Genomic DNA, 24,164 nt, shown 5'->3' with positions numbered 1-24,164 from the left:
ATTATTATTATTATTATTATTAAGAAGAGGCGCGAGCAATAGTAATAGTGGGCTGTGCTCCGCACAGCCCACTATGGACACCCTCTAGCAGAGCGATAGAGGTGTCCATAGTGGGCTGGCGAGCACAGCCCACTAATTATTATTATTAAGAAGAGGCGCGAGCAATAGTAATAGTGGGCTGTGCTCCGCACAGCCCACTATGGACACCCTATAGCAGAGCTATAGAGGTGTCCATAGTGGGCTGGCGAGCACAGCCCACTAATAATAATAATAATTAAAGCTGCAAGCAGTGATGAACAAGCCCTCGCAGTCCACGTGTGTCGGGGCATGCTGTTGTCAGGGCACGCCACACTCCCGGTCCCATTGGCCGATTATTGCATACGCATCTCTTAACTGTCTGTGTTTCGGACAGTGCAGGAAGGGGTTAAAGGTCATTTATTGTGTCCAACATGTAGCGCCTGGACTATTACTGTATATTTGCCAATGTGTTCAGTGCTGGACTCTTATCAAACATGAAGAATGAGGAATGAGGAAGTTATTCCTTTATAAACTGGTGGCCTGACTACATAGGTGGATGATGTGGTAGCAAAACATGATGTAATTTGAGCAAACAAAAGGTATTTTGTGCTCAATAAATGTATTTGCATGTTTGCAATTTACATGTTGACAAGAATAAACCGTTTCCCTCAGTCTTATATGTTTCTCACAAACTCTTGCTGTCTGCGTTGCAGACTGCTTCACACTACATGCTCTCTCTCTTCTGTACATTCTACTTTGGACACCTTTGGACACCCTTCTTTCAAGTCTTCAAGGGTGAGCACACAGAAGTGAGAGAGATAGCATCATTAATCGGACTGCAGTGCAGCCGCAGCAAGGTAGAGTGCATATATGAAAACTGAGTTAAATGAGTAATTACTGGATGTAAAAATGGATAATAATAAACAAGCAGAGTTATGTTGTGATTTTAATGTAGCTTTGTTTGTGCAGAGTTCTCAGTAAAATATTATGAATGTGCTCAAAAAGCATAATTATTTTGATGGCAACCTAACATAGTTCTTTCACGAATGTGGCACAAGTATCTCCTCGTGGAGATATATTGACACAATACGAAAGAAATTTGTCTGATTATGTGAAATCACACTTTTCACTTTTGTCTTAGTTTCAGTGATGGCATGGGAAATTCTTGTGTCCCTGTGCTGTTCCCAACAACCCTATGAGTGGACACTTATGTGGCTGGGCAGAAAGGCCATTGTCGAAATTTGTCAACCTGTTTTAAGGAGGTTGTGTATCAAGTAAGAATCCTGACTAAGGAGGATTTTTTAGTGGGTAACGGCTCTCTTTTGTTAGAGACAAAGTATGCTAACAGAGAGAATGCCACCCCAGTTTGTTTCTAACTACTTGCTAAAAGCTAAAAGACTTCCTGTTGGGTTTGGGTTATTGGTCCAATATGATTTTTTGTGACTCTGGTCATGATATACATGTTCATTGATTTTCATACATATCGGTGAAACATGCCATCTATCCATCCATCCATCCATTGTTAACTGCTTATCCAAAATCGGATCGTGGGGACAGCAGCTTCAGTAGCGAGCCCCAGACTTCCCTTTCCCCAGCCACATCGGCTAATTCTGCCTGGGGAATTCCCAGGCGCTCCCAGGCCAGAGAAGAAATATAATCCCTCCACCTGGTCCTGGGTCTAACCCTAGGTCTCCTCCCAGTTGGACGTGCCAGGAACACCTCCCTAGGAAGGCGCCCTGGTGGCATCCTCATTAGATGCCCGAACCACCTCAACTGGCTCCTTTCCACGCAATTGTTCTCACCCCATCTCTGAGGGAGACACCAACCACCCTGCGGATCCCCTGCTTGTACCCGCAATCTCATTCTTTCATTCTTTCTTTATGGTCATGTCCCATCGCTCATGACCATAGGTGAGGGTAGGGGCGAAGATTGACCAGTAGATCAAGAGCTTTGCCTTCCGGCTAAGCTCCCTTTTCGTCACTGTGCGGTTGAGCACATGCAACACCGCACCCGCTGCTCCGACTCTCTGGTCAATCTCACGCCCAATCATCCCTTCACTCGTTAACAAAACCCTGAGGTACTTGAACTCCTTTAATTGGGGCAAGGACACATTCCCCACCTGGAGTAGGCAATCCACCGGTTTTCTACTGAGAACCATGGCCTCAGATTTAGAGGTGCTGATCCTCATCCCTGCCGCTTCACACTTAGCCGTGAACCGATCCAGTGAGCGCTGTAGATCTACAGCCGATGATGCCATCAAGACCACATCATCTGCGAAAAGCAGTGATGCAATCTTCAGGTCACCAACCTGTAACCCCTCCACACCACGACTGCGCCTTGAAATCCTGTCCATGTATATCACAAACTGGATTGGGAACATGGCACTGCCTTGGCGGAGGCCAACACCCACTTGGAACAAGTCTGACTTACTTCAGAGTACACGCAAGCAGCTCTTGCTTTGAGAATATGGGGAGTGGATGGCCCTAAGAAGGGACCCCTTCACCCAATATTCCCGTAGCACCTCCCACAGAACATCCCAGGGGACCCGGTCAAATGCCTTCTCCAGATCCACAAAACACATGTGGACTGGGAGGCCCCCTCCAAGACCCCTGCCAGCGTAAAGAGCTGGTCCGTTGTTCCATGGCCAGGATGGAATCCGCATTGTTCCTCTTCAATCCGAGGTTCGACAATCGGCCGGACCCTCCTTTCCAGCACCTTGGAGTAGACTTTCCCAGGCAGGTTGAGTAGTGTGATACCTCTGTAATTGGCACACACCCTCTGGTCCCCCTTCTTAAAGAGAGGGACCACCACACCCGTTTGCCACTCCTTCGGCACCGACCCCGATCCCCACGAAATGTTGAGGAGGCGTGTCAACCAAGACAGCCCCTCAACACCCAGAGCCTTCAGCATTTCTGGTGGTATCTCATTGATCCCTGGGGCTTTGCCACTGTGGAGTTGTTTGACTACCACAGTGACTTCACCCAGGGAAATCGGCAATGATACCCCATCTTCCTCCAGCTCTGTCTCCATTACAGAGGGTGGCTGAGTGGGATTCAGAAGGTCACCAAAGTACTCCCTCCACCGCCCTATTACCTCCCCCAGTTGAAGTCAACAAGGTCCCATCCTTGCTGTACACAGCTTGGATGGTTCCCCGTTTCCCCCTCCTGAGGTGGCGGACGGTTTTCCAAAAGCGCTTTCCACAGATGCTACGTGCAAATTTTTGTGTGCATTGGTCCAACGGCTTATGAGGAGCTCGAAAATGTAGATTTTTCATATTTTGCGGAAATGGGTGTGGCCAATATCGGCCAACTTAGCTCAATTAAGGAACAACTGTGTGATAAACTATGTGAGACTAAGGGCAACAAAACTTGTCAATTTTTTGTAACGCCACCTACTGGTGGGCATGCAACAAAAGTTTGCATGGCGCACAGATTACAAAATTATTCACCAAGCCTAATGTGTTTTCTCCAAATAAAATCACGTTTTCATCCATGTTCAGGCAGTGAAAAATACTAAAAAATGTAAAAATAATCATTAGATCATCGCAGGTTTGTGACCTGCTCAGTCCCTGATAAAACACTGCAAATCTGTGAGTGCAATTGTGCACGTGCAAATTGTAAAATGTAGACTTGAAACAGTTAAGAGGTAGAATATGTGATTGCAAACACAGCATCCATTGTTAAGGAGTCTGATGACAGTGGGAAAGAAAGAGTTTTTTAGTCTGGTGGTCTTGGATTTAACACTTCTGTACCTCTGGCCTGAGGGCAGAAGTGTGAACAGTCGATGCTAGGGGTGGGTGTGGTCTGAGGATGGAGGCAGCTCTCCTGTGGAATCTGTGGTGGTAGATATTCTGCAAAGAGGGCAGTGGAGTTCTGGTGATCTTCTCCGCAGTCTTTACCACTCTCTGGAGGCATTTGTGGTCCAAAGCAGAAGCTCTGCCTTTTGGCTGCTGTGATGGTTTTTTCCAGTTCATACTTCACAGCTTTATATTCCGTCTCATTGCTTGATGCACATACTGTATAACCAAAGAATATCAGCAGGATGAGAAATACTAGAGAGTCTGCTGGCTTTTACAACACCAACAACAGTTGGGCTGCTAGTAACGAGTATTTTCAATGTTGATTAATCTGTTGATTACTCTCTCCATTAATCCATAAAATGTAAAAGAAAGAAAAAAAAATAAAGTAGAAAAAAGTAAAATCTGTGTATTCCAAAGTCCATGATTATGTTTTCAAATGTCTTGTTTTTTCCACAACCAATAGTTCAGCTAACTAATATTCACTGGCAGAAAATATCCATAGTTTTAAAAATTTAAAAATCCCTAAATCAATTATTTACTATTTATTAGGGGCGCAGGTGGTAGAGCGGGTCGGTGGTTCGATCCCCACCTGGCCACTTGTGGTTGTTGTGTCCTTGGGCAAGACACTTCACCCACCTTGCCTCGTGTGAATGTGTATGACTGCTATATGTTTGAGGTGGTGGTCTTCAGTCAGTCTGCCCCAGGGCAGCTGTGGCTACTATCATAGTTTACCACCACTAGTATGACTGTGTGTGAATGAATGGAACCTGGAACCCTGTAAGAGCTCTTCATTAACAAAACCCATATAAATAATAATCCTGGACTAATGAGGCAAACCTGATGGACTTGACTCTCTATCACTCAACACCAATAACAACTACAAATCACAGGTTAAAATAGGCCTGGCCGATAAAACGGAAGGAATATGTATCTGCAATAGAAAAAAGAAAAAATGTACGATTGTTTCATGTGTATGCATCCATTGCAAACCAGCTTGAATGCACAGAGCATACCCTCTGGCTCATAAACCATCATATCCCTTGACAATGGAGCGTGCTGCAAGTGAAAAGCCAATCCTTTATTGTGTGTGTTGTTCTATTACACCATTGGGATTGCAACAACAGAAAAGCGCGTTAAAAGCATTGTTATGTTGACTCACACAGTAGCTCCAATAATGTCCGATTTTCCTCTGGTCTAATACAGTGTCCTACGAGTTGTAGCCCTGCCGGCAAACACACTGACCCCTTCAGCTTCTGTACCCGTTTTCTGCTGCTCCTCTCAGTGTCACTCATTCTCTGGAGCCTCTCTTTGCTTCAGGAATGTCTCTGGGCTCATTAAGTAGAGTGGACAGGCCAGTACCTGACCTGTTTGCTCTACCTAAGAGCCGAGAGACACTGCAGCTGCCCACCAACCACAAGAGAAACTCAAGCACGAGGTTAGAGTGAGAAAATAAGTAAGTGACCAGAACTACCAAAATGCCGATACTGGAAAACAGATCATATAGTATACACAGTCATCAGAATCTCTCACATCTACAAGCAGAAATAAATACAACATCACACAGATCAAACACAGAGACATCAAAATGGTCGCATAAATGTTACAACATAGCTCATATTAAAGAAGACACTTTGTCTCTCTGTCAGTGCCCGGTTAGATCAACACTGTCTTTAAGCAGTCCTTCTGAGGGGACAGTAATTCACCATCAGCCCTCTTTAATTAAACTCTACAAACAGCCTCCTCTTCTTAATGTGTGTGTGTGTGTGTGTGTGTGTGTGTGTGTGTGTGTGTGTGTGTGTGTGTGTGTGTGTGTGTGTGTGTGTGTGTGTGTGTGTGTGTGTGGTGCTGAGGAAAGGAGATGACCTCACCAGGCTTGTCAGCAGTCCTTTTTGCCACAGCAGGCAAGAAAAAAAATGACTACAGCTGACTAAATAGAGAGAGAAGGAGAACATTTAGTTCCTGTAGGAGGCACTCTTCTCTTCTGTCTCTTCTTGCTCTGAGCAGCCACAGTGGTCGTCACCCATCTGTTTCTAAACTCTTTTTTCTGTTAAGTACGATGTGTCAGAACAGTGCTGATTCTGCCTTCAAAATAAAAACATGCTATTTTAGAATTTACAAGATGACTCTAATGATAAGATCCAAGATTCTAAAACTGATAATGTGGCAAAGATGATCTATTTGAGCAGATAAGATGTACTGGACTTACTGGACAATTTTGGGCCTGACTCATTATTCTGGGCATGCTGCAGACAGACAGGTAGAAAGCTACTAGCCTTGCAACACTGAGGTTACCAGCAATTCATAAGACAAAACTCTTTTGAAATATTAGCATAAGCACAAAAACTCCTGTTTCAGTTTTCTATGTTTCAGTGATGAAAAGATTAACATTTGACTGTTCACCAAGAGAACACAGGGCTACTCTCTACTTCTATGGACTAAACCAAACCTGCATACTTTTGGGATGATGAAATAAGTAAGAGAAAATTGCTAATTACAACTTATCTAAGAAGGGAGGGGAGGATGTTAGTGTGGCCAGCGGAGAGCTCATATTTTAACACATTCTATGTTGAAACTGGACAGTGTGTCAGTTTTGAAGGATATAGTATAATCTCAACAAAAAAAATGAGTTCCATTTTGTTTTCTATTGTCCTTTAAACTAGAACTGGCTAATACTTTGCTTAGTTAGATAAATTCAGAAAAGTATTTTGTAAAAATGGATGATGACAATAGATTCATAAATGCTTTACGAATTCCGCTAGCATTGTCAATCATAGCCACCATAGCCACGTGCACACCAGAGCCAATCACTGCAGAGCCCATTTCCACGACACACCTTAAGAAACAAGCATTTTATACCTGCAGCAGCATGAGCTGGACCGGAATTTTGCTGGTGGTTCGGTCCCGTTCTGTGCATCTAACTGACTGTTGTGGATTAATAAGACTAAACGAGTCCGGACCGACTCTGTTCCGGTCTGAGGAGATCCAGATACGCGAGGACAACAAACTGGAATTGGAATCTGTGGATGTTCGTATGTAGCTAGCTGCTAGCCCATCCCTCCACCCCACCTCCTGAGCTGACGGACGTGCCTGCGCATCCAAAACCAGCCTCACGATAAATAATGTCTGCCACGCTTTTTTGCGAACATTGCCGACATGTTTGCTTTGTGTCTGGTGCAGGAAGAAATGGTAAAAACGGGCTTTTGTCTCAAAAAAGTGTTCGCAAGCAGGAAGTGTTTGCAAGCAAGAAAACACGTTCCTATTGGTGGAACCAACCAGTCACAAAATCATATGGCAAAGCACATTATTTGGTAGCTGAGGAACAGCGGGAAGTTGTGGGAGGGACGGCGGCGGAAGAGTGACAGCAGCAGTGCCGGCGATAGAGACAACATAGAGATAGCGAGTTCTGACAGTTGAGATATTTGTGTTTGGAGTGTATAGTCAGTGTGTTATGTAGTGTTTGGTGTAGTGTGTTTAGTGTGTAGTGCAGTCCTTTTTTTGTTTTGTGAATCAAAACAATGAGGAGCTGGCTGAATGTTGAGCAGGCAGGGAGAAGCTGAGGGAGACCTGAGACTGAGGCATTGCCTGCATTTAAATGTAAATAGTTACATATAACTTTGTATATTTCAAAAACTCAAATTTAGCAAACAATTTATATTTGCATTATAAGTAAATGGTTTGTCAAACAAATTTGTGGTTTTCACAGTAAAAAATCGAACTTTTTCTTACTCAGATTTAATGTTTTTTGTAATTTTAGGTCCATTGTGTTAATACAGTATGTCAAAATGAAAAAAATAACTGTAGTCACACATGAGGTTGGGCTGAAAATAATGACGCCAAACAAGGCAAGGTAAATATTTTTTACAGTGAAATATAATGGTGAAAGCAAAAGTAGTCAAAAACGGCCTTCAAACACAGCCTCATTTGGCCATCCATGAAAAAGCTACTTATCCTCCCACTTTTTTGTTGGAATATATGCTTCCTACAGGCAATGCACTATTTTTGATCAAAATAATCAACTCAGTGGTTGTTGCTATAGTTTGTTGTCTCCAGTGCAAAAATAATCACATTGAATTAAAACAAGTAGTGATGGGGGAGATAAGACAGATAAGGATATGTAGTAAAATAACAAATAACAAAGGTCTGAAGACAGACAGAATGAATTTTGCCACAAACTTATCATATCATACTTTCATAATAAGTTCCCTATGCAATGGCAGACAGGTGCAGTTGGGTCCATTAGATAGTACTAGGGCTGTGGTAACAATGGTGCAATTCATTCTTGACAAAGGGACCTGACAATACATGATATAGTTACTGTTCTCACAAAACACACAGGGTGTGACTCCCTCCCAGTAGACAGGGAGCTTCCTATTACTGCCTCAATGGCAAAACTGAGCAGAATACAGTAAAAACAAGCAGCCTCTGTCCTTTCATAATTCCCACAGGAACTTTTCAGGTACACTGAAATGCTCCTGGATCAGTTTACATGACAGCACACCAAGGAGAAAGTCCTGGAACAGATACTGTTCAGCATAAGCTAATGTGCTGCTCTGACAATTTTTTCCTCATCTGCAGCTTGACCCTGAAATAGGGCTGCACAATATATCGTTTGAGCATCGACATCGCGATGTACATGTGCGCAATAGGGCAATAGGGCCCAATCACAGGGCCTGTGATGTAGGAGGCAAAGTAACTCATCTAATTTTAAGGGTACCTGACACACACTGTGCATGCAGACTCTGAATGCATGGCCATCCATCAATCACATTAGTTCTTATTTAGTGTGCCAAAACAGACCACGAGTCGCTGGTAACAACTTTGAAAAATGAGCAATAAGAAAAGAAACTCACAGAAAACTTGGTGCCAAAAAGAAAAACAGCGTCAGTTATCTACAATTATGTCAGCTACAAGAAGGATGATACTGACCAAACACCTGTTATGTGTCAACAGTGCCTTGCATCTGTTGCCACAAGGAAAGGTAACAGAACTAATTTGTTTGATTATTATTATTATTATTATTATTATTATTATTATTATTATTATTATCATCAGAGTGCTTTGGATTCCTTGTCAGACTGCCAACCAATCCATTACAACTGACCTGGACAGTCACAGTTGTTTCACCTTTGGCCCTATTCTTGAGGAGCACCTGATTTTAATTTTGCATTACTTCATTTCTTAAGCTGACCTAGTTTTGCACCAATATGGCCAAAAACAACAAAGATATGAGAGGCCAAACAATATTGGAATTGGAAGGTTAATATTGGAATTCCCTTTAAAATATCCTTTATGATACTTTGGCCTGCAACTCACCAGCAGAAACAAACTGTTTTATGTTGTACATTGTTTTAATGTGACTATTAAAAGACTGAAGAAAAAAGGTGTTGGTAATGTTTCCCACTGCTTGTATTAAATTATCAAAAAAGTAGCCATGTGCAGTCATATACAAATTTGAGGATGCAATATTTTGCGATTCATTGAGAAAAAATCTGCATTGAATTGGTGACTGTTGAATCACACCTCTCATTAATGTGCTGATTACTTTCAGAATTTATTATTTAGTCTAAAAAATAAGAACATTTTGAAAAATGCTCATCACAATTTTCCAGAACCCAAATTCAGTTCTTCAAATTGGTTATTTTGTCTAACACAAAGAGTCTCCATTAACCGTCAAATGACTAAGAAAAGCAGCTTCTTACATTCAAGAAGCTGGAACTAGCAAATGTTTTACACTTGTGTTGGTAAAAAAAAAAAAAAAAGACTGAAACGATTAATCAATTATCAAACATTTGGTAATGGATTTCTTTTCTGATCAACTTATAAATTTATCAAACAATCACTGCAGCTCCAATGTAATGGTGACATGTTAAACTGTCTGCCCTCAAAAGGGTCTACACAGTCTTTTAGTCAGACAAGGACAAAGCCAACTGTCATTATAATCAAAGCAAACTGATGAGACCCTAATAAATTCAATACCATTATGTGACTATAATTTGACACCTAGTATAGTTAGTACATTTTGCTCGACAATCAAGATTGCATCTTAATATATCAACTGTAAATAAACACAGGACAAAGACAGCTTACTTGGGTCATCTGACTGAAATCCCTGTTCAAGGCCACACACAAACAACAGGATGCTACAACTCTGTGTGGGACAGGAGCATAACTCTGTGATGCTGTCATTTGACCTGAAGCTTCTGTTGTCCATTCTGGACAATGATGTCACTGTTGTTGGGTGAACTAGCCCAGCCAGTGACTAGGTCGACAACAGGTGACACACAGATAACACTGCAGCATGGAGAAGGAGGTGACATCACACTGAGCAGTGAATGAATGAAAAAATAAATCACCAATTCAACTTCATTTCTTACACCTACTTGCATTGAGACATAAACACACTTTGGAAATTACACAAAAAACACAGATTGGAGGGCTGGACAAAATATAAACAAAAATATATAAAACTGCCCCAATGCAGACTACAACATGGAAGGGTTAGACATTTGAACTCAAGGATTCAAGGACAAAAATCAGCAGCGCAGTGTTCACACTACGACAGCAGATACAGAAGCTGCACATAGGGAGATTATCCTCGCAGTGACATTAGAAAGACCGCAAATATTTAAACATTTTTAGAATATCCCTCAGGAGAAAGTCTGCGAGAGCATTTCCACTGCTGTACAAGTCCTCTGGAAATACAACAGCAGCTCCAGAGGCAGTGAAGGAGAAAAGTGCCCTGTCACCTCATGGAGAGACAGATCTTATCCTGTAAGTGAACGAGAATTCACTCTGATAGGACTCTGTGGAGTTTAAGAGCCACTCCAGTTCTATAAATATATGAACTTCTCATCTGGTGAGAGAGGCTCCAAATAATGAATGAATAGGTTGATGGCGCTAAAAGCTAGAGCAAGTTTTTCATCTGAGTGGGAAGAGAGGCCAAAAGGATGAACAATAGTAGGAGCAGACAAGTAGGAAGGCAGCAGGCAGACAAGGAAAATGAGCTAATCTTAAACACCAACCTGTTTCTGACATCTCTCAGAGCCTGTACTGTAAAAGTTAAACCTGCTTCAGCAATGATAATACTTAAAGTAAGGAAAGAGCCTCCTTTCACTTGATAGTGTGCTCTACTGCAATCTTTTGACCACTAAATCTTACAGTCGTTTCTAAACCACCAGCTGAAACTTACGAGTCACGAGTCATCTTGGTGTTGGTATTGGGTGAATCGGGCACCTCCACCTCAAAGAAAATCTGGCGTTGGAGGCGCTTGGTCTACTTCTTGATGTCTCCACTTTTTCCACACACTGACTAACTCAGCAGTTGCTTGACTGGCTCGACGACTGACTGGCTAACTCCAGAGGGGGAAAGTGAACCAACATTTAGACTGACAGTGACAGTGGCGAGGCAGCCACCCAACTACTTGCAAGGCCTGCTGGAAGCACCCCCTCCCCACGCTCACCTCTCTGGAGCTAAGGCTAAAAGTGGAGCAGCTGGGTGGGGGTGTTGGGGGATGCAATGGGTCTACAGTTGGGGGTCGTCAGGGAAGGCAGCCCCCACTGAAGAATGTCTCTCTGTCCAAAAATAGACATTGTGACCCGAACTTGTCATCAGCCTGGATTATATGGGGGATTGTTAGAGCCCTTACCAACACCATGTTTACTCATTCTTATACAGATGTTTCCACCTGTTATCAAAGAAGGGAACATGCATCCAAACCAAATGATGCCATTATGAAGAGCAGTGACATAATCCTTCCAAGTTTCAATCGTATTTAGCTTATGGTGGAGCAGTGTTCAAAATTGCTGACCTTCATTCAGAAGGGCAACTCCTTTGACGCTACACCGAAGGGTCAGTTTACCAGTTTTAAGGAGTACTCACCCTGGGAAAACGGCTGCAAAACATCTGTGGCTCTACAGAAGCTTTGTCAAGTCAGAAAAAAAAACCCTGATGATGGAATTAGGCTTTTTCTAGGGTGGGGTACAGATACTGATACTTCTATCAGTGCCTAGATCAGTACACTATTAGACTATATAAAATACATATCACTATCAAAAAAGACATTAACAACAATCACTAGAGAGCAGCAACCCAAGGCCACAGCAGCTAGTTACCCTAATCAAAAGAAGAATCTTTTAATATGTTGTTTTACTACAGCAGTGGCTACATACAGTCCTGTAATATTTCCCTGTATGCAATTCACATACTACTGGTTTCATACTTGGGGACTTGTGACTCCCATGACAAGATTCGATTTCAATTCTTGGCCATTCAATCCAGAATCAATTTTCAAATCAAAATGATTCTCACTACAAAATTGAATATTGACTGAATGGACAGAGAAGGGGACATTCATTTCAGTCTCAGGTTGTGTGCCAAACCATTCACTGGTATCCCTAATCTGAGACACAACTGGAAAATAAGATAAACAATCTCAGCCTTTTCATCACTGTAATAGATGTGAGCAAACGTAGAGCTTTTTAGCCAAGTTATTTATTCAGCACATAACGTCTTGTGAGGACAAGAGAAGTAATATTGGGCTGTTAAACATTCGTCTTCCAAAGGTAATTATTCAGTCATATCCCTTCTAAACAGCATATTGGTAAGGATTTTGGATGCAGTTAGTGGAGTTAGTTAGAGTTTTGGCTAATGCTAGTAAAAATTCTAAGATAACATAAAGCAAGACAGTGAAAAAAGCACAGTCCTCTCCAAAACCAACTTCTGTGACCAGATTACTAAAGACCCAACAATGTCGATGTGAGGATGTTGATGTCTTGTTGTTCATGTTTTATTCAAATATTGCAGTGATTCCCCAACTAAACTTAAGGTATTGTTACCCAGTTAAGACAGCAGTCACTCTGCAAAAAGCTGAAGGCTTCATTATGCTTCAAACCAAAGGCTTGGTGAACCATCCAACAGTAGCCCCGTTCAAACTGCAATCTGTGTGTGGGAACCATGCACCGATTGTCCGCGAAGCTGCTCCGACGTAAAGCTGCACTGAAGCTTTCAGCCCTCCAGACCGAGGCTACAGTGAACTTTCCAAAAGAAAACAGCCTCCCTCCCCACAAGTATCAGAGTCAGACAGCATCTAGTTTACTGATGGCGATTATGTCGTTATGTAATTTAGAGTGAAAAATTTGACTTTGACACTTTCAAGGATGTTTGGTGGGTCAGGACCTCAATCACAACACAGTTAACAGCATCCATATCATTATAAACAGTCAGTAGGTACATGCTTAGCTTAACAGGAGGACACTGGGGGAAATACTTTGGAAAAAACGCACAGAGTCCGACTTCATGATGTGTGTCGTTGTGCCTCTTATGGAGCCGCAGTGCTGACGTGTTTTGTTGCATCAAGACTACAAAGACATGCAAAAGGCTTCAAGCTCTTTGAGAGGAATTTAAACAGGCAGTGTAATGTAGCCAGCAGGAGACAATGACGGCAGGCTCCTTGTTCCTGTGTAGCCGCTCAGAACAGCAATGACATCAAGACCTTCACTCCACTTAACATAAAAGCATAGAAATGGAACCTGCCATAAGATTAAACAGTGTCAACAAAAATGTAATGTTCAGATTTAAAATGTTTCATAATGTTCAATCAAAATGCCAAGTCCTCCAAGATGCATTTGACATAACAGCACATTAATACTCTCAGCCATGAGTTATAGATAAATACAGCACAGCGGTCTGTATATAGCCTGACTGCACTCAGGTACAGGATTGATTTGAAGCCGAATGGATCAATGGAACCACAGGAATAGAAAAGTTGCGCTTTCAGGTCTCCCTGCAAGGGAGATAGTAATAGACTGAGGACCATGGAGGAGAAAAACTCAATGAACACATTCTGAACCACACTTCAAGGTGTTTCACATCAATATGAAATCCCCTCATGGACATTAAGTGAGTGCCAGTGGGGTATGGGTGTAGAGGCAGAGGGAGCCTGTGCGGTGCATGATCCCAGATACCAGGCTTTGCAATAAGGAGTTGTTTATCTCCGACTTTTCACCCTTTTAAATGTTAACTGTCATGGTATGAGCTAAATTCACCTGAGAAAGGTAAACACACTGATTCATGAGAGTATCAGTGACATAAGTCTATCACTCAGCCACATTTGGCCTTGACCCTCATAGGATATGTAGGTCAGGGGGTTGGTGTAAAACACAGCAAGGAGGTCAAAGGTCAAATGTATCCAGTGTCTGTCTTTCTGGATAAACCAGGACCCACTGCTATAGTATTTCAGCTCCTAAATAGCCTGAGCTGAGCTGTCTGCAGAATCCTCACAGACCCAAATAGATTCAGTATTTCTTCATCATGGTCTGCTATGACTAAACTTTGCAATTTAATTCAGTTCAAAAGGAAGAAGAATCCTCTTCACAATCGTATATGTGTATATACCTTCTCAAGGACACTTCCAACAAAACTTGGCACAGTCTAAAGGTGGCAGTATACTCCATCAGAACTGCTTGTCAGAATATCTTGTACATTTGGAAATCGTGCTACCTTTTCATGAGGTTGGAAAACACGTTGTGCAAATAGTTATTCTCGATCATAACCCATCCTTCAGTCATTTACTGTACAAACAAGGCATTATTTATAGAATGACCTCTGGGAAGCACTGAAGGCTTTAGTAAGTGTGTAACCTTGAAACTTTGGAATGGGAGCTTTTCTAGGAAATTCTTGTGTAATCCATAAATACACTCTTGATCAAGGAGCGAAGCGCAGTTCATTATAACCCTCGTGGCCAAAATCTGATTAATAGAAGTAATATGAACACTCACTATGGTATACAACATTAACTACTTTTACACTGATTTACCAGTCTACTAATAATCTGAATAGTAGTGTAATCAGAATAAAAATGCAAACAATTCTAAAATAAAAAGAAGAAGTGAAATCCTGACACTTTCTTTCTTGGCATAGCAGGCATGCTTGTCTAGAAACACAGTTCTTTGAATCATTCAATTTTGTGTCTTTATAAACAGTTAAGTTGGGTTCTCAGAATCAGGTTTAACAAATATTGTCCATTTCATTGTCCATGATCCATTTTTAATATCTAGTTAAGACTGTGACAAACTACTATTTGGCCAAGACAAAACTGCGATGGTCTAAACAATGTGTTTTAGAAGAACAGAGATAAAAGTGAGTGAGTGAGAGAGAACGAGAGTTGCTTGACAATGAAAAGAGCTTGGCAGCAAAAGATATGAGCTCCTGACAACCTCTCACTTTTTTGTGTTTTCACTTTAAAATGTCTGATTCACAACCCTAACCCATTTACAACATAAAGTGGCTGGAAGGCACACTCAACCACTTAAGAGAAGAAGCCAGACATTTCTACAATTTCTAAGTTTTTTTTTATCAAAAGAAGTTGCTACCTAGCTAGCTGGAGGAAAAGAACTCTACTGCTACTGTGGTACTGTGCAAATGATGGTTGGCTAGCAACAACAACAACAACAACAACAACAGGTCTGAAGAAATAATACAGCGAGGAAAACTTCAAAAGAAGAGAAGGGTTATTAAGGTATCTCTGTCAAGATAACTGTTCAGAAACTACTAACAGTGAACCAGCTGTCAGTTGAAACCAACCATGCTAATGGAACACTGGAGCAACAGCTGAGCAGCAGCAACTGATAAACATATCTACAGATATATCAACTGTAGTAACACAGAGGCAACCAGGACAGATGGCTGGTTGTGAAATACAAGAAGAAAGAAGAAAGACTTCAAAATGAATGTGCTATGTGCCAACCCAGAAACACTGGTAGCAGACTTCAGCAAGAAGAACAGCCAGAAGATAAAATGCAACCCAGTGTTCTTCACTCAACATCCTGAAAATTAGCACACAGCAATATGTGAGCAGTTTACTCACATTAAGAAGAACGGAATAAGCAAAGGCAGACAGATTACTGCCTATGGAGATGCAGACCGCTCAAGTCCCATTATAACAATAAACATATATCACAAAGGAACAGTTATGATCCAGGGATCTGAGAACAGTCTGGATAACTTTGATAAACACTGAAGACTTTGGCAGCATCAAAAGTGTCTCCTCCTCGTCCTCCACAAGAGCTCCAGACCAGGTCACCCATCTCCAGCAGACCTCCACCTACACCATACTCTGCATCACCAAAACTCTCCAGCAATCTCAGAGTCCTGAAGGAAGGTATCTCAGTACTCAAGCGAGAGTTCAGAGAGTTCAGAGAGAAGACACTGAGCAGCATTCAGAAAAAAAACAAATCTGAAACAGACAGATCAGACCAGCTGATCTGAGAACAAAAGTTCATTCTCCTGGACAGAGCACAGTACTCACCATGAGTCCATGTCATTGTGAAACGCTCTAGATCCTGCATTTCTCTGTAATACTTAAAATCAATCAAGAGCCTTGCTTTTATCATTCTGCTCAGCAACAGAACAACGTCAGAGTCCACACTGTCCTCCACCCTCCTCTTCTTACTCACGTACACAGCCATCTTTGATTGACCCCGCATAAAGTTCATCATTTGGCATTTGTCCTTTTGAGTCTTTTTGTATCAGAAGCCAAGAATGAAGGTTCTGAGAGAAAAAAAAGGACAGGTGTTTGGGACAGCAGAGTTCAGGATAGATAGCATTTACAGCTAAAATCCCATGCAGGAGTCTCCACTGGAGGTCTGCCACCCTCTTGGAGAATGGAGGTTTGTAGAGACTCCTCCATTCAGGCTGGACCTCCTCGTCCAAGGCCAGGTGAGCTCGCCATGGTAGCTGGGACCAGTGCTGCAGCTTCTGTCTGTTCAGACACTTCACTATCAGCACAGACAGTGCCTTGCCCTTGGCCTCCTTCAGGCTCACCTCACACTGTTGTTCTGCACTGGGGCAAATGATGAGGGAGGAGAACAGGTCATCAGAACAGGGGGCATTTAGACCACGGCTGTAGTCTCCCAGCTGGTGACACTCCTTTCCCGTCAGACACGTTCTCCAGTGACTGAGCAGTCGGCCAAAGATCCTCTGCGATCTCCACTCCAGACCAGCTGCCAAATCTGCTGTCTCCTGTAGATTGGGCCCAGTGTACTCCAGCATGGCCCCAAGAGTAGTAATCCCTGCTGTACTGAGGGCCTCCACGACTGCTGCTCCTCCCCAGGAGGGGGTGCTCAGGAGGCCGCCATGACCCAGCAGTTCTTGCAGCAGCCAAAACAGAGATTTGTGCCTAACCCTCTGTCTCCACAGAGGCTTCCACACACTAAGAAGTCCACAGTAAAACACAGGAAGGGAGAAAAGGTTTACAGTCTTAAAATCTCCTGTAATCCTAGACCTCCGACACTCTGCAGGATCAGCTTAGCCAAAGGTCTCCACACCAGGTCTTGTGGTCCGTACAGTAGTCTCTGATTAAACTGCAGCCGTAAATTCGCACACCTGCTGGCCATGTGCACCAGCCCTTGTCCTGCCTCTTCTTTAGGGAGAAACAGCACCACCTGTGGAAGCCAATGGAGTCTGTCCCAGAAAAAGTCCACTATAATAGCCTGGACCCGTGAGAACAGATTAGCGGGGGGTCCACAACTGTCAGCCTGTGCCAGAATGAGGAGGACACCGGGTTAATAATAACAAGGGTCCTGCATAGGCCGAAAGTTTTATAGCTGCAGGACACCCAGGAAAACACAAACGTGACAGTTCCTTACTTAGCTTATGCAGTAGGGGCTCAATGACTGGAGAGTACAGCATGCCTGACAGTGAGCATCCCTACTGCACTCCTCTTTGGACAGCAAAAGGCGCAGCCAGACCACCATTAGGAAAACCTGCCCTGGCCACTCCCTCCTCCAGTCCCCCTCATTTTTACTGTCACTGAGTCTCTTGGACAATCAGCACATCCAGCTTTTTCAGTTCACATAGTTTGAACAGGGAGACTCTCTTTGCATCTGTGCATGCATCATTAATATTAATGGTTCCAATATCAATGTGCACCATGAGAAATGCATCTTCATGAAATTAATTATCATCTTCAAACAAAGCAGCTCTGGCCTTAGTCACCAGCTTCTTGAGTCTGTAAATCTCCTGATCAGTGAATGCATCATCTTTTCTGAGTCAACTCACAGACCTGATCAAACCAATCAGATCAGGGAAGAAATGTTGAATCTTCACCGTCCTGTGACCCTTAGTCTCTGTTAAGAACTTTCTAATCTTCTCCACAGAATATGAAGTGATTCTTTTATCCTGAGAAGCGGTCAGCTCAGCCTCTTCTCCTCTTCCTTGCTCCCTGTCCTTTATCAGCTGATTTCTTTCTTTTACTCTTGTTTATGCTAAGACATCGTTCATCAAACACATCTTCCATTAACACTTCATTCACCAAGTTATCATTGTTATGGCGGGGCGTTTGAAATAGTGATCTTCTTTGATGGATTCACTAGCGGATACATCGGAGTCAACGTGTCCCTGAGGATGATGTCAGTCTTGACCACCTGCTCCACTTCATGCACTTCATCCAGAAAAATCACCACTGTTCATACGAGACGCCAGTTTGATACTGTTAAACCCCACCACCTCTCCTACAGCATAGCCAACCTCCCCTTTACTGAACAGCCGGCCTGCGGTAAAACTTTCATTGTGTGTCGGTGAGTGAGCTTCTCCATCCCCTCCTGACTGCCGACAACAGGCATAATGATTGCCCCGAAAAACAGAGAGAGAGAGAGAGAGAGAGAGAGAGAGAGAGAGAGAGAGAGAGAGAGAGAGAGAGAGAGAGAGAGAGAGAGAGAGAGAGAGATGCAAGGAAACCAGTGTAATCATGCCAATAAACCTCCTCCTTGACTAAACAGAGAATGAGCCAATGTATCCCTTCTTTTAAAGTGTCCCACTCCCCTTCCTTCCACCCACTTTCGAACACATTCTCCATTCATTCATTCCTTTCCCTCCAGCCCATTCTTTTGCTCCCTTCTTCCCTCGGTATCTCCCCGTTTCCCACTCTGTCTGTCCTAAATTCCACATTCTCTCTATCTCTCCTCTTTACCCCCTTCTCCCCCTCTCCCTGCGCTCAATCATTCACTGTGTCTCCTCTTGTCTCCTCAGCTCACCTCTCATGCTAATAGGCCATTGATGTGGTCTCTATGGTGATGTACTTTTCATTCCATTGGAGAGGAATGGGCCAATGGACTGACAGGATTAGAGACACATGGAGCGACCTGTGAGTGTGTGTTGAGCTGCCCATTTGTTTCACACAGATTATTTGAGGGTTTTCCATTTAAAGCAGCAAGTGTGTGTGGACATGTGACTTAAATCTCAGGTCAGAACAACTTGCTTTATCACTTATCATTGCATTCATAGCTTTGCAAAACGATTATAGCCAAGGTGATTGATTTAACTGTTTGTTATTGTAGGGCTTGTTGCTTTTTATACACCATGAAAAGAACATTATGATTATGTTATACATGTAGTATATAAATTGTCATTAATGTTTAGGGCAAAATGGGATGTAGTTATTTATGCATGTCCATTTAGTTATTACACACTGAATGATTTATCATTACAACACAACATTTGTACTCCCATGCCAGAGCCTTACAGTACATCACTGTCAAAGCTTGACTGGTTAAACCTGCTTCAAATGGGGATGACACTTTCAGCCAAGTATGGGTATGTGCATGCATGCGGGAGTGTGTACATGAGAAACATAAAAACATAGATCCGCCAGAATCATGGTGCTGACTTGGCTTTCTGCAGAACAGCAAACATTAGCTGTGTTTGGTAGCAGTAACTGTGTTGCTACAATAAGCTCCAAGACTCCCATCGATCAAACTCATGTGCGGTTACATGTGGACACATGAGAACATTAGTGGGTGAAACAGAGACGGAAAGAAATAAAATATTCTGCAAGAATGTTATGTGCAGAAGGGCTAGCTTTTCAGCTGGTCGAGACCTTGCTACCTATGAATGAGATGCAAAATTATTTCATTACATGGTCCAAGTAGCCTTGGAGAACCTGGGAGGGCACACTGCTGAATATCCAGCCTTCCCCAGTTTGGGAGACTTGACTTGATTGCTGGAAGATGAACCTGAGGCGCTGCTGGGTGCTTGTGAGGCAAGCTACAAGGAACGTAGCTCCTTCTGATAACTACATTTTGATCAACTGTGAAAATGTGCTACCCTGCCACAGTTCTTAGTTAGCTTACTTTCTCAGCTCATTGTGTCAACCACACTGGACTAACTACAAAGTAAACACTGCTTCAGCAAACTTCTGAACAAGACTTTGAGTGATTTCCTCAATAGTGGTGAACATAGTGGAGTATTTAGCAGTCTGAGCCAGATATTTCCCTCCGGCATGTTGGAGACTTAAAAGAGAGTTGGAAGTAAGCAACGACAAGTAAACAGTACTGACTTGTCCATGTGACTGACAGGTTGTAGGCACTCTCACCTGCTGTACACTGTGCATGATTGGTCCAACACCAGAAGCACACAAAGCTTTTTGAATGCGCATACAGTATAGGGTCATACTGACGAGATCTGGACATGTTATCTCACTCACCAAACCTCATTTTTTTCTTTTGTCAAATTAAAATGAGCAGCATTTAATCCATAAAAATAGTAATAGCTGCATTAATTCCTCAGCTGAAATCCCCACCATCTTCTCCTCTAACCCTTTCTTTAGTCTCTCTCCCTGCGTTTCTATTTGGCAACTCCTGCAAGGGAGTTTGAATATTAAAAAAGACTTCATTATTTTCTACCTGCAATATTCCACAGCATTCATACTTCAGTTGGACAAGTGATGACAAAGAACCCATCTTCAGAAACTTCAGCCACATGAGTTTCAATTATTTACAACAATAGCAGCCCTGAATATCCCTATGTTTTTAATCAGTCCAGAGAAAATGCTGTGCTACTGCTGTCAGCATGAGGGGAATTTCAATGGCATACTCATGTCAGATAGCTCCGGGCAATATGCAGCTATCGACCGGCAGCATGATGATGAGGCTGACAGGTTATTGCTATCACTGTTAATTTCTTTCTTATGTTCTCTTTACTCTCACAGCTCAAAATCTACGTCAACCATACCCGGCAATGCCACGTGTCATAATTAAATACATAATTGTATGTCTTTCAGGTTCTTCAGAGGAGACAAGGACATACCCATGTTTAGACACATGCACAACTTTTCAAATCTTCCCTCAAGCATCCTTCAACAAAATGTGTCCAATTTTCCACCAACCTGCATCTTGGTTACATTAAAAAAAAGGAGAGCAGTTTGTAAAAAGATTTTGTTGGGGCCATTCCTGCTCTCCCTCTGCCTCCTCTTTAGCCCGTTAGTGCTGAGCCTGTGAAATTCCACTCACACAGGGGTCTGTTTGTGAGTGTTGGTGTTTTATTTAGGACTTTCATCAACCGTTTCCTGGATTTGCGAGTGTTTGTGCCGTCTGTGTTTTTGTTACACAGGCTGCTGCCAGTCTCCCGCTACCATAACAAGCTGTGCAGGCTGATGGCATCTGCAGTAATGTAAGATGACAAGCTCCAGGTAGTCTAAACATACAAGGGTGAGCTCAACAACTATAAGTGGATGGACTCATTCAAAGTGGAGTAGTCGTCGTTGAAGGGTTTTGCAACAAGATGATGATCAAATGAGATCGGAACCACAGAGACAAACTCAAGTCAGTTTCTTACAAAGCCAAACAAGAGGCTCCTCCAGGAATCTGGTTAAACGGTCTTTCTTGTTTCTCTGATGGACTGTCAGAACACTTTGCAGACTGTGCACATGCATTGGCAATATTGGGGTTAGGCAGAGGTGGCAAAAGTACTCACATTTGGTACTTAAGTAGAAGTATAGATGCTTGTGTAAAAAATTACTCTAGTAAGAGTAAAAGTACTTATTCAGCTTCTTTACTCAAGTAAAAGTAAGAAAGTACAGGCTCTGAAATGTACTAAATGTAAAAACTGAAAAATATTTTTTTGCCATCAATGATACGCAATACCTCTTTGGATAACTAATTTAAGACAGAATAATCAAGACTGAAATGACCAGAGGTCCTGCATGAGCACCTAGATAATTCAGCTTTGTAACAACTGTAATATTGTAATAACAGCTTTTATACTCTCGATTCTATACTTAACATATCATTTCTGACAGAATTTGTATCTCTTAACACTTTATATAGAAAATCTAGCCAAGTTTTGACAGGCTCACTTTTCCATTTCAGCAGCAGAACTTAAAACATTATGATCAACATGGAAACTAGTTTGTGCCATATTCACTCATCTCTACAGGAATCCCCAAATCTTTTATTGAGTCTCAGCAGAAGCTGGTTCTCAAAGTTCTCTGAATCAAGGCATGCCCATTTGGGTCTGAAAATCAGTCCTGCAGTGCTAAAAAGCCTGACGCAGGCAGCTGAGGCAGGTATAGGTGTGTTGAGCTTCAGTGACAAGTTCCAGACTGCTGGGAAAGATTTCAGGTACCTGTACATCCTGCAAAGTATCATGAGGTTTTATGCAAGTGATTAATTCCCTGATCTTTACTTTGTATGTTTGTTTATCTGTCTCTCTGCATATGTTTTTAAGTCTCTGCAAACAGCAGATAAGAGTCAAGTGTGATTGCAGTCCTAATGCTGGTGTTTGCACAGAGGTCTTTACACAGCACGGAATTTCACAAAGACAACAGGAGCTCAGCCAAAGCATCAGCAAAAGAAACAAAAAGCCCTGATGAGGCTGCCAACTCCCCTCCTCTCACCTGGCCTTCCTTTCACTTTGCAATTTCTCAATTACTGAAAATATTTTTGGAAGTGGAGCACGTAGCCTCCTCATCCCTCCTATAATATAGAACCTGCCCACCCTGTTATGCTTTACTGCCTATCCTTACCTCCTGAGACACTAACATATTGGTTCTGATGGTGCTGCATGTGCCTTGTTGGGATGTTTGTTTTAACATAGTTTCTTTTGAGGGAGAGTCCGTCAGTGCTGATAGTGTGGGGAAATCATTTCAGTGGTGATGGTGTAGGGGTGTGATTAGAACTTTTTTGGAGGGGCGAGATTTGAAAGCAATCTGAATAAGTCACTTTAATAATAATAATAATAATAATAGTGATAATCATAATAATAATAGTGATGATAATAATAATAATAATAATAATAATAATAATAATAATAATAATAATAATAATAATAATAATAATAATAATGCATTTTATTTGAAGCCGCCTGTCAAAGCACTCAAGGACACCGCACATAACAACAACAGTACAACAAAATGGGGCAATTTTGTGCAAATGAAAATAAATACAATTACAATTATACAATACAATTACATGGTGCCAGCTCGGCACAGAATTCAGACTCCACAGTCCTCACCATTCAGGAAGTCAACCGGGCCGGGTTAGGCAGGTTATTAACTTATTAACTTTCAATTTATCAAATAGATTTAATGGGGGTTGTAGAGGAATAGATTGAAATAGATCTAAAAATTTAGGTAAGATATTCATTTTAACCAAGTTAACGCATCCAATTACAGATAAGGGAAGATCTGACCATCTTTTAAGGGATTCTTAAAATAGGATTGTAGTTCTCTGGGACTAGGTCATTTAGGTCAGGAGTAATATTTATTCCCAGATAGGTAAAGCCACAAGATGAGTTTAGTTTCATTCTTCCCAAGGAATAGTATCTTAGACTTCATATTATTCACTCTGTAACCAGAAAACATCCCGAAAGATTCCAATAATTTAGTAAGTGTTGGTAAGGACTGTGCCAGATTATGTTTAAGTGTCCTTGTATTTTGTACCATACCTTAATAGTGTTGTTTATTTTCTCAAAGGCAAAATCTCGGTAGTAGTTCAAACAGATACGGCCATTCCACCCTGTCAAAAGCCTTCTTGGCATCCAGGGATAGAATGGCCGTATCTGGACGTCCCTCTTCCAAATGTAAAATGTTAAGGACCCTTCTTAGATAATGAAATGCCTGCCTGCCTCTGATGAACCCGTTTTGGTCAGCATGCATAAGATCTGGCAGATGTTGTTCTAGCCTTAGAGCTATGATTTTAGCTATAAGTTCAGTGTCTGAGTTCAAGACTGATATGGGTCGGTAGGAGTCACATTTAAATGGCGGTCTACCAGGTTTCAGAATGTTCTCCACTCTGCCCCTTCATGCACGCAAGGGCCTCCTGTAACTCTGAAAACTTCACTGGTCTTTCTAAGATTTCTTGGTCCTTGGGAGAAAGGGTGGGGAACTCAAGCCTACCGAGAAACCTTGATTGTATATGTTTGTTGACATATAGATCTGATTTATAGAGTTTTTCATAAAATAATTTGAATGTTTCATTTATTTCCTTTGGATCAGTTGCCCTAATTCCATTTAAATTTTCTATCTCATGAATGTTTTTTTGATTTTATAAAGTTTTAATTCTCCAAGCAAGCAGTT

General features: G+C 42.1%; 1 protein-coding gene across 2 annotated transcripts in view; it reads right to left on the bottom strand.

Moving 5' to 3' along the window:
• The window catches only part of enah (ENAH actin regulator), a 182,133-nt gene that overhangs the window by 126,253 nt on the left and 31,716 nt on the right, over positions 1-24,164 (bottom strand). Inside the window, exon 1 of one of the 2 annotated variants that reach the window (XM_037086590.1) lies at positions 11,007-11,164. The exons of the other annotated variant lie outside the window; for it this stretch is intronic. Within the exon in view, the coding sequence (XP_036942485.1) occupies positions 11,007-11,020 (14 nt within the window). The 5' untranslated portion in view covers positions 11,021-11,164. Of the gene's footprint in view, positions 1-11,006; positions 11,165-24,164 lie in introns of those variants that run through there. 2 annotated transcript variants of the gene reach the window in all.

The sequence above is a fragment of the Acanthopagrus latus genome, chromosome 22 (genome assembly GCF_904848185.1).
Source record: "Acanthopagrus latus isolate v.2019 chromosome 22, fAcaLat1.1, whole genome shotgun sequence".
In the NCBI taxonomy this organism is placed as follows: domain Eukaryota; kingdom Metazoa; phylum Chordata; class Actinopteri; order Spariformes; family Sparidae; genus Acanthopagrus; species Acanthopagrus latus.
This window is presented reverse-complemented; position numbering and strand designations above follow the sequence as displayed.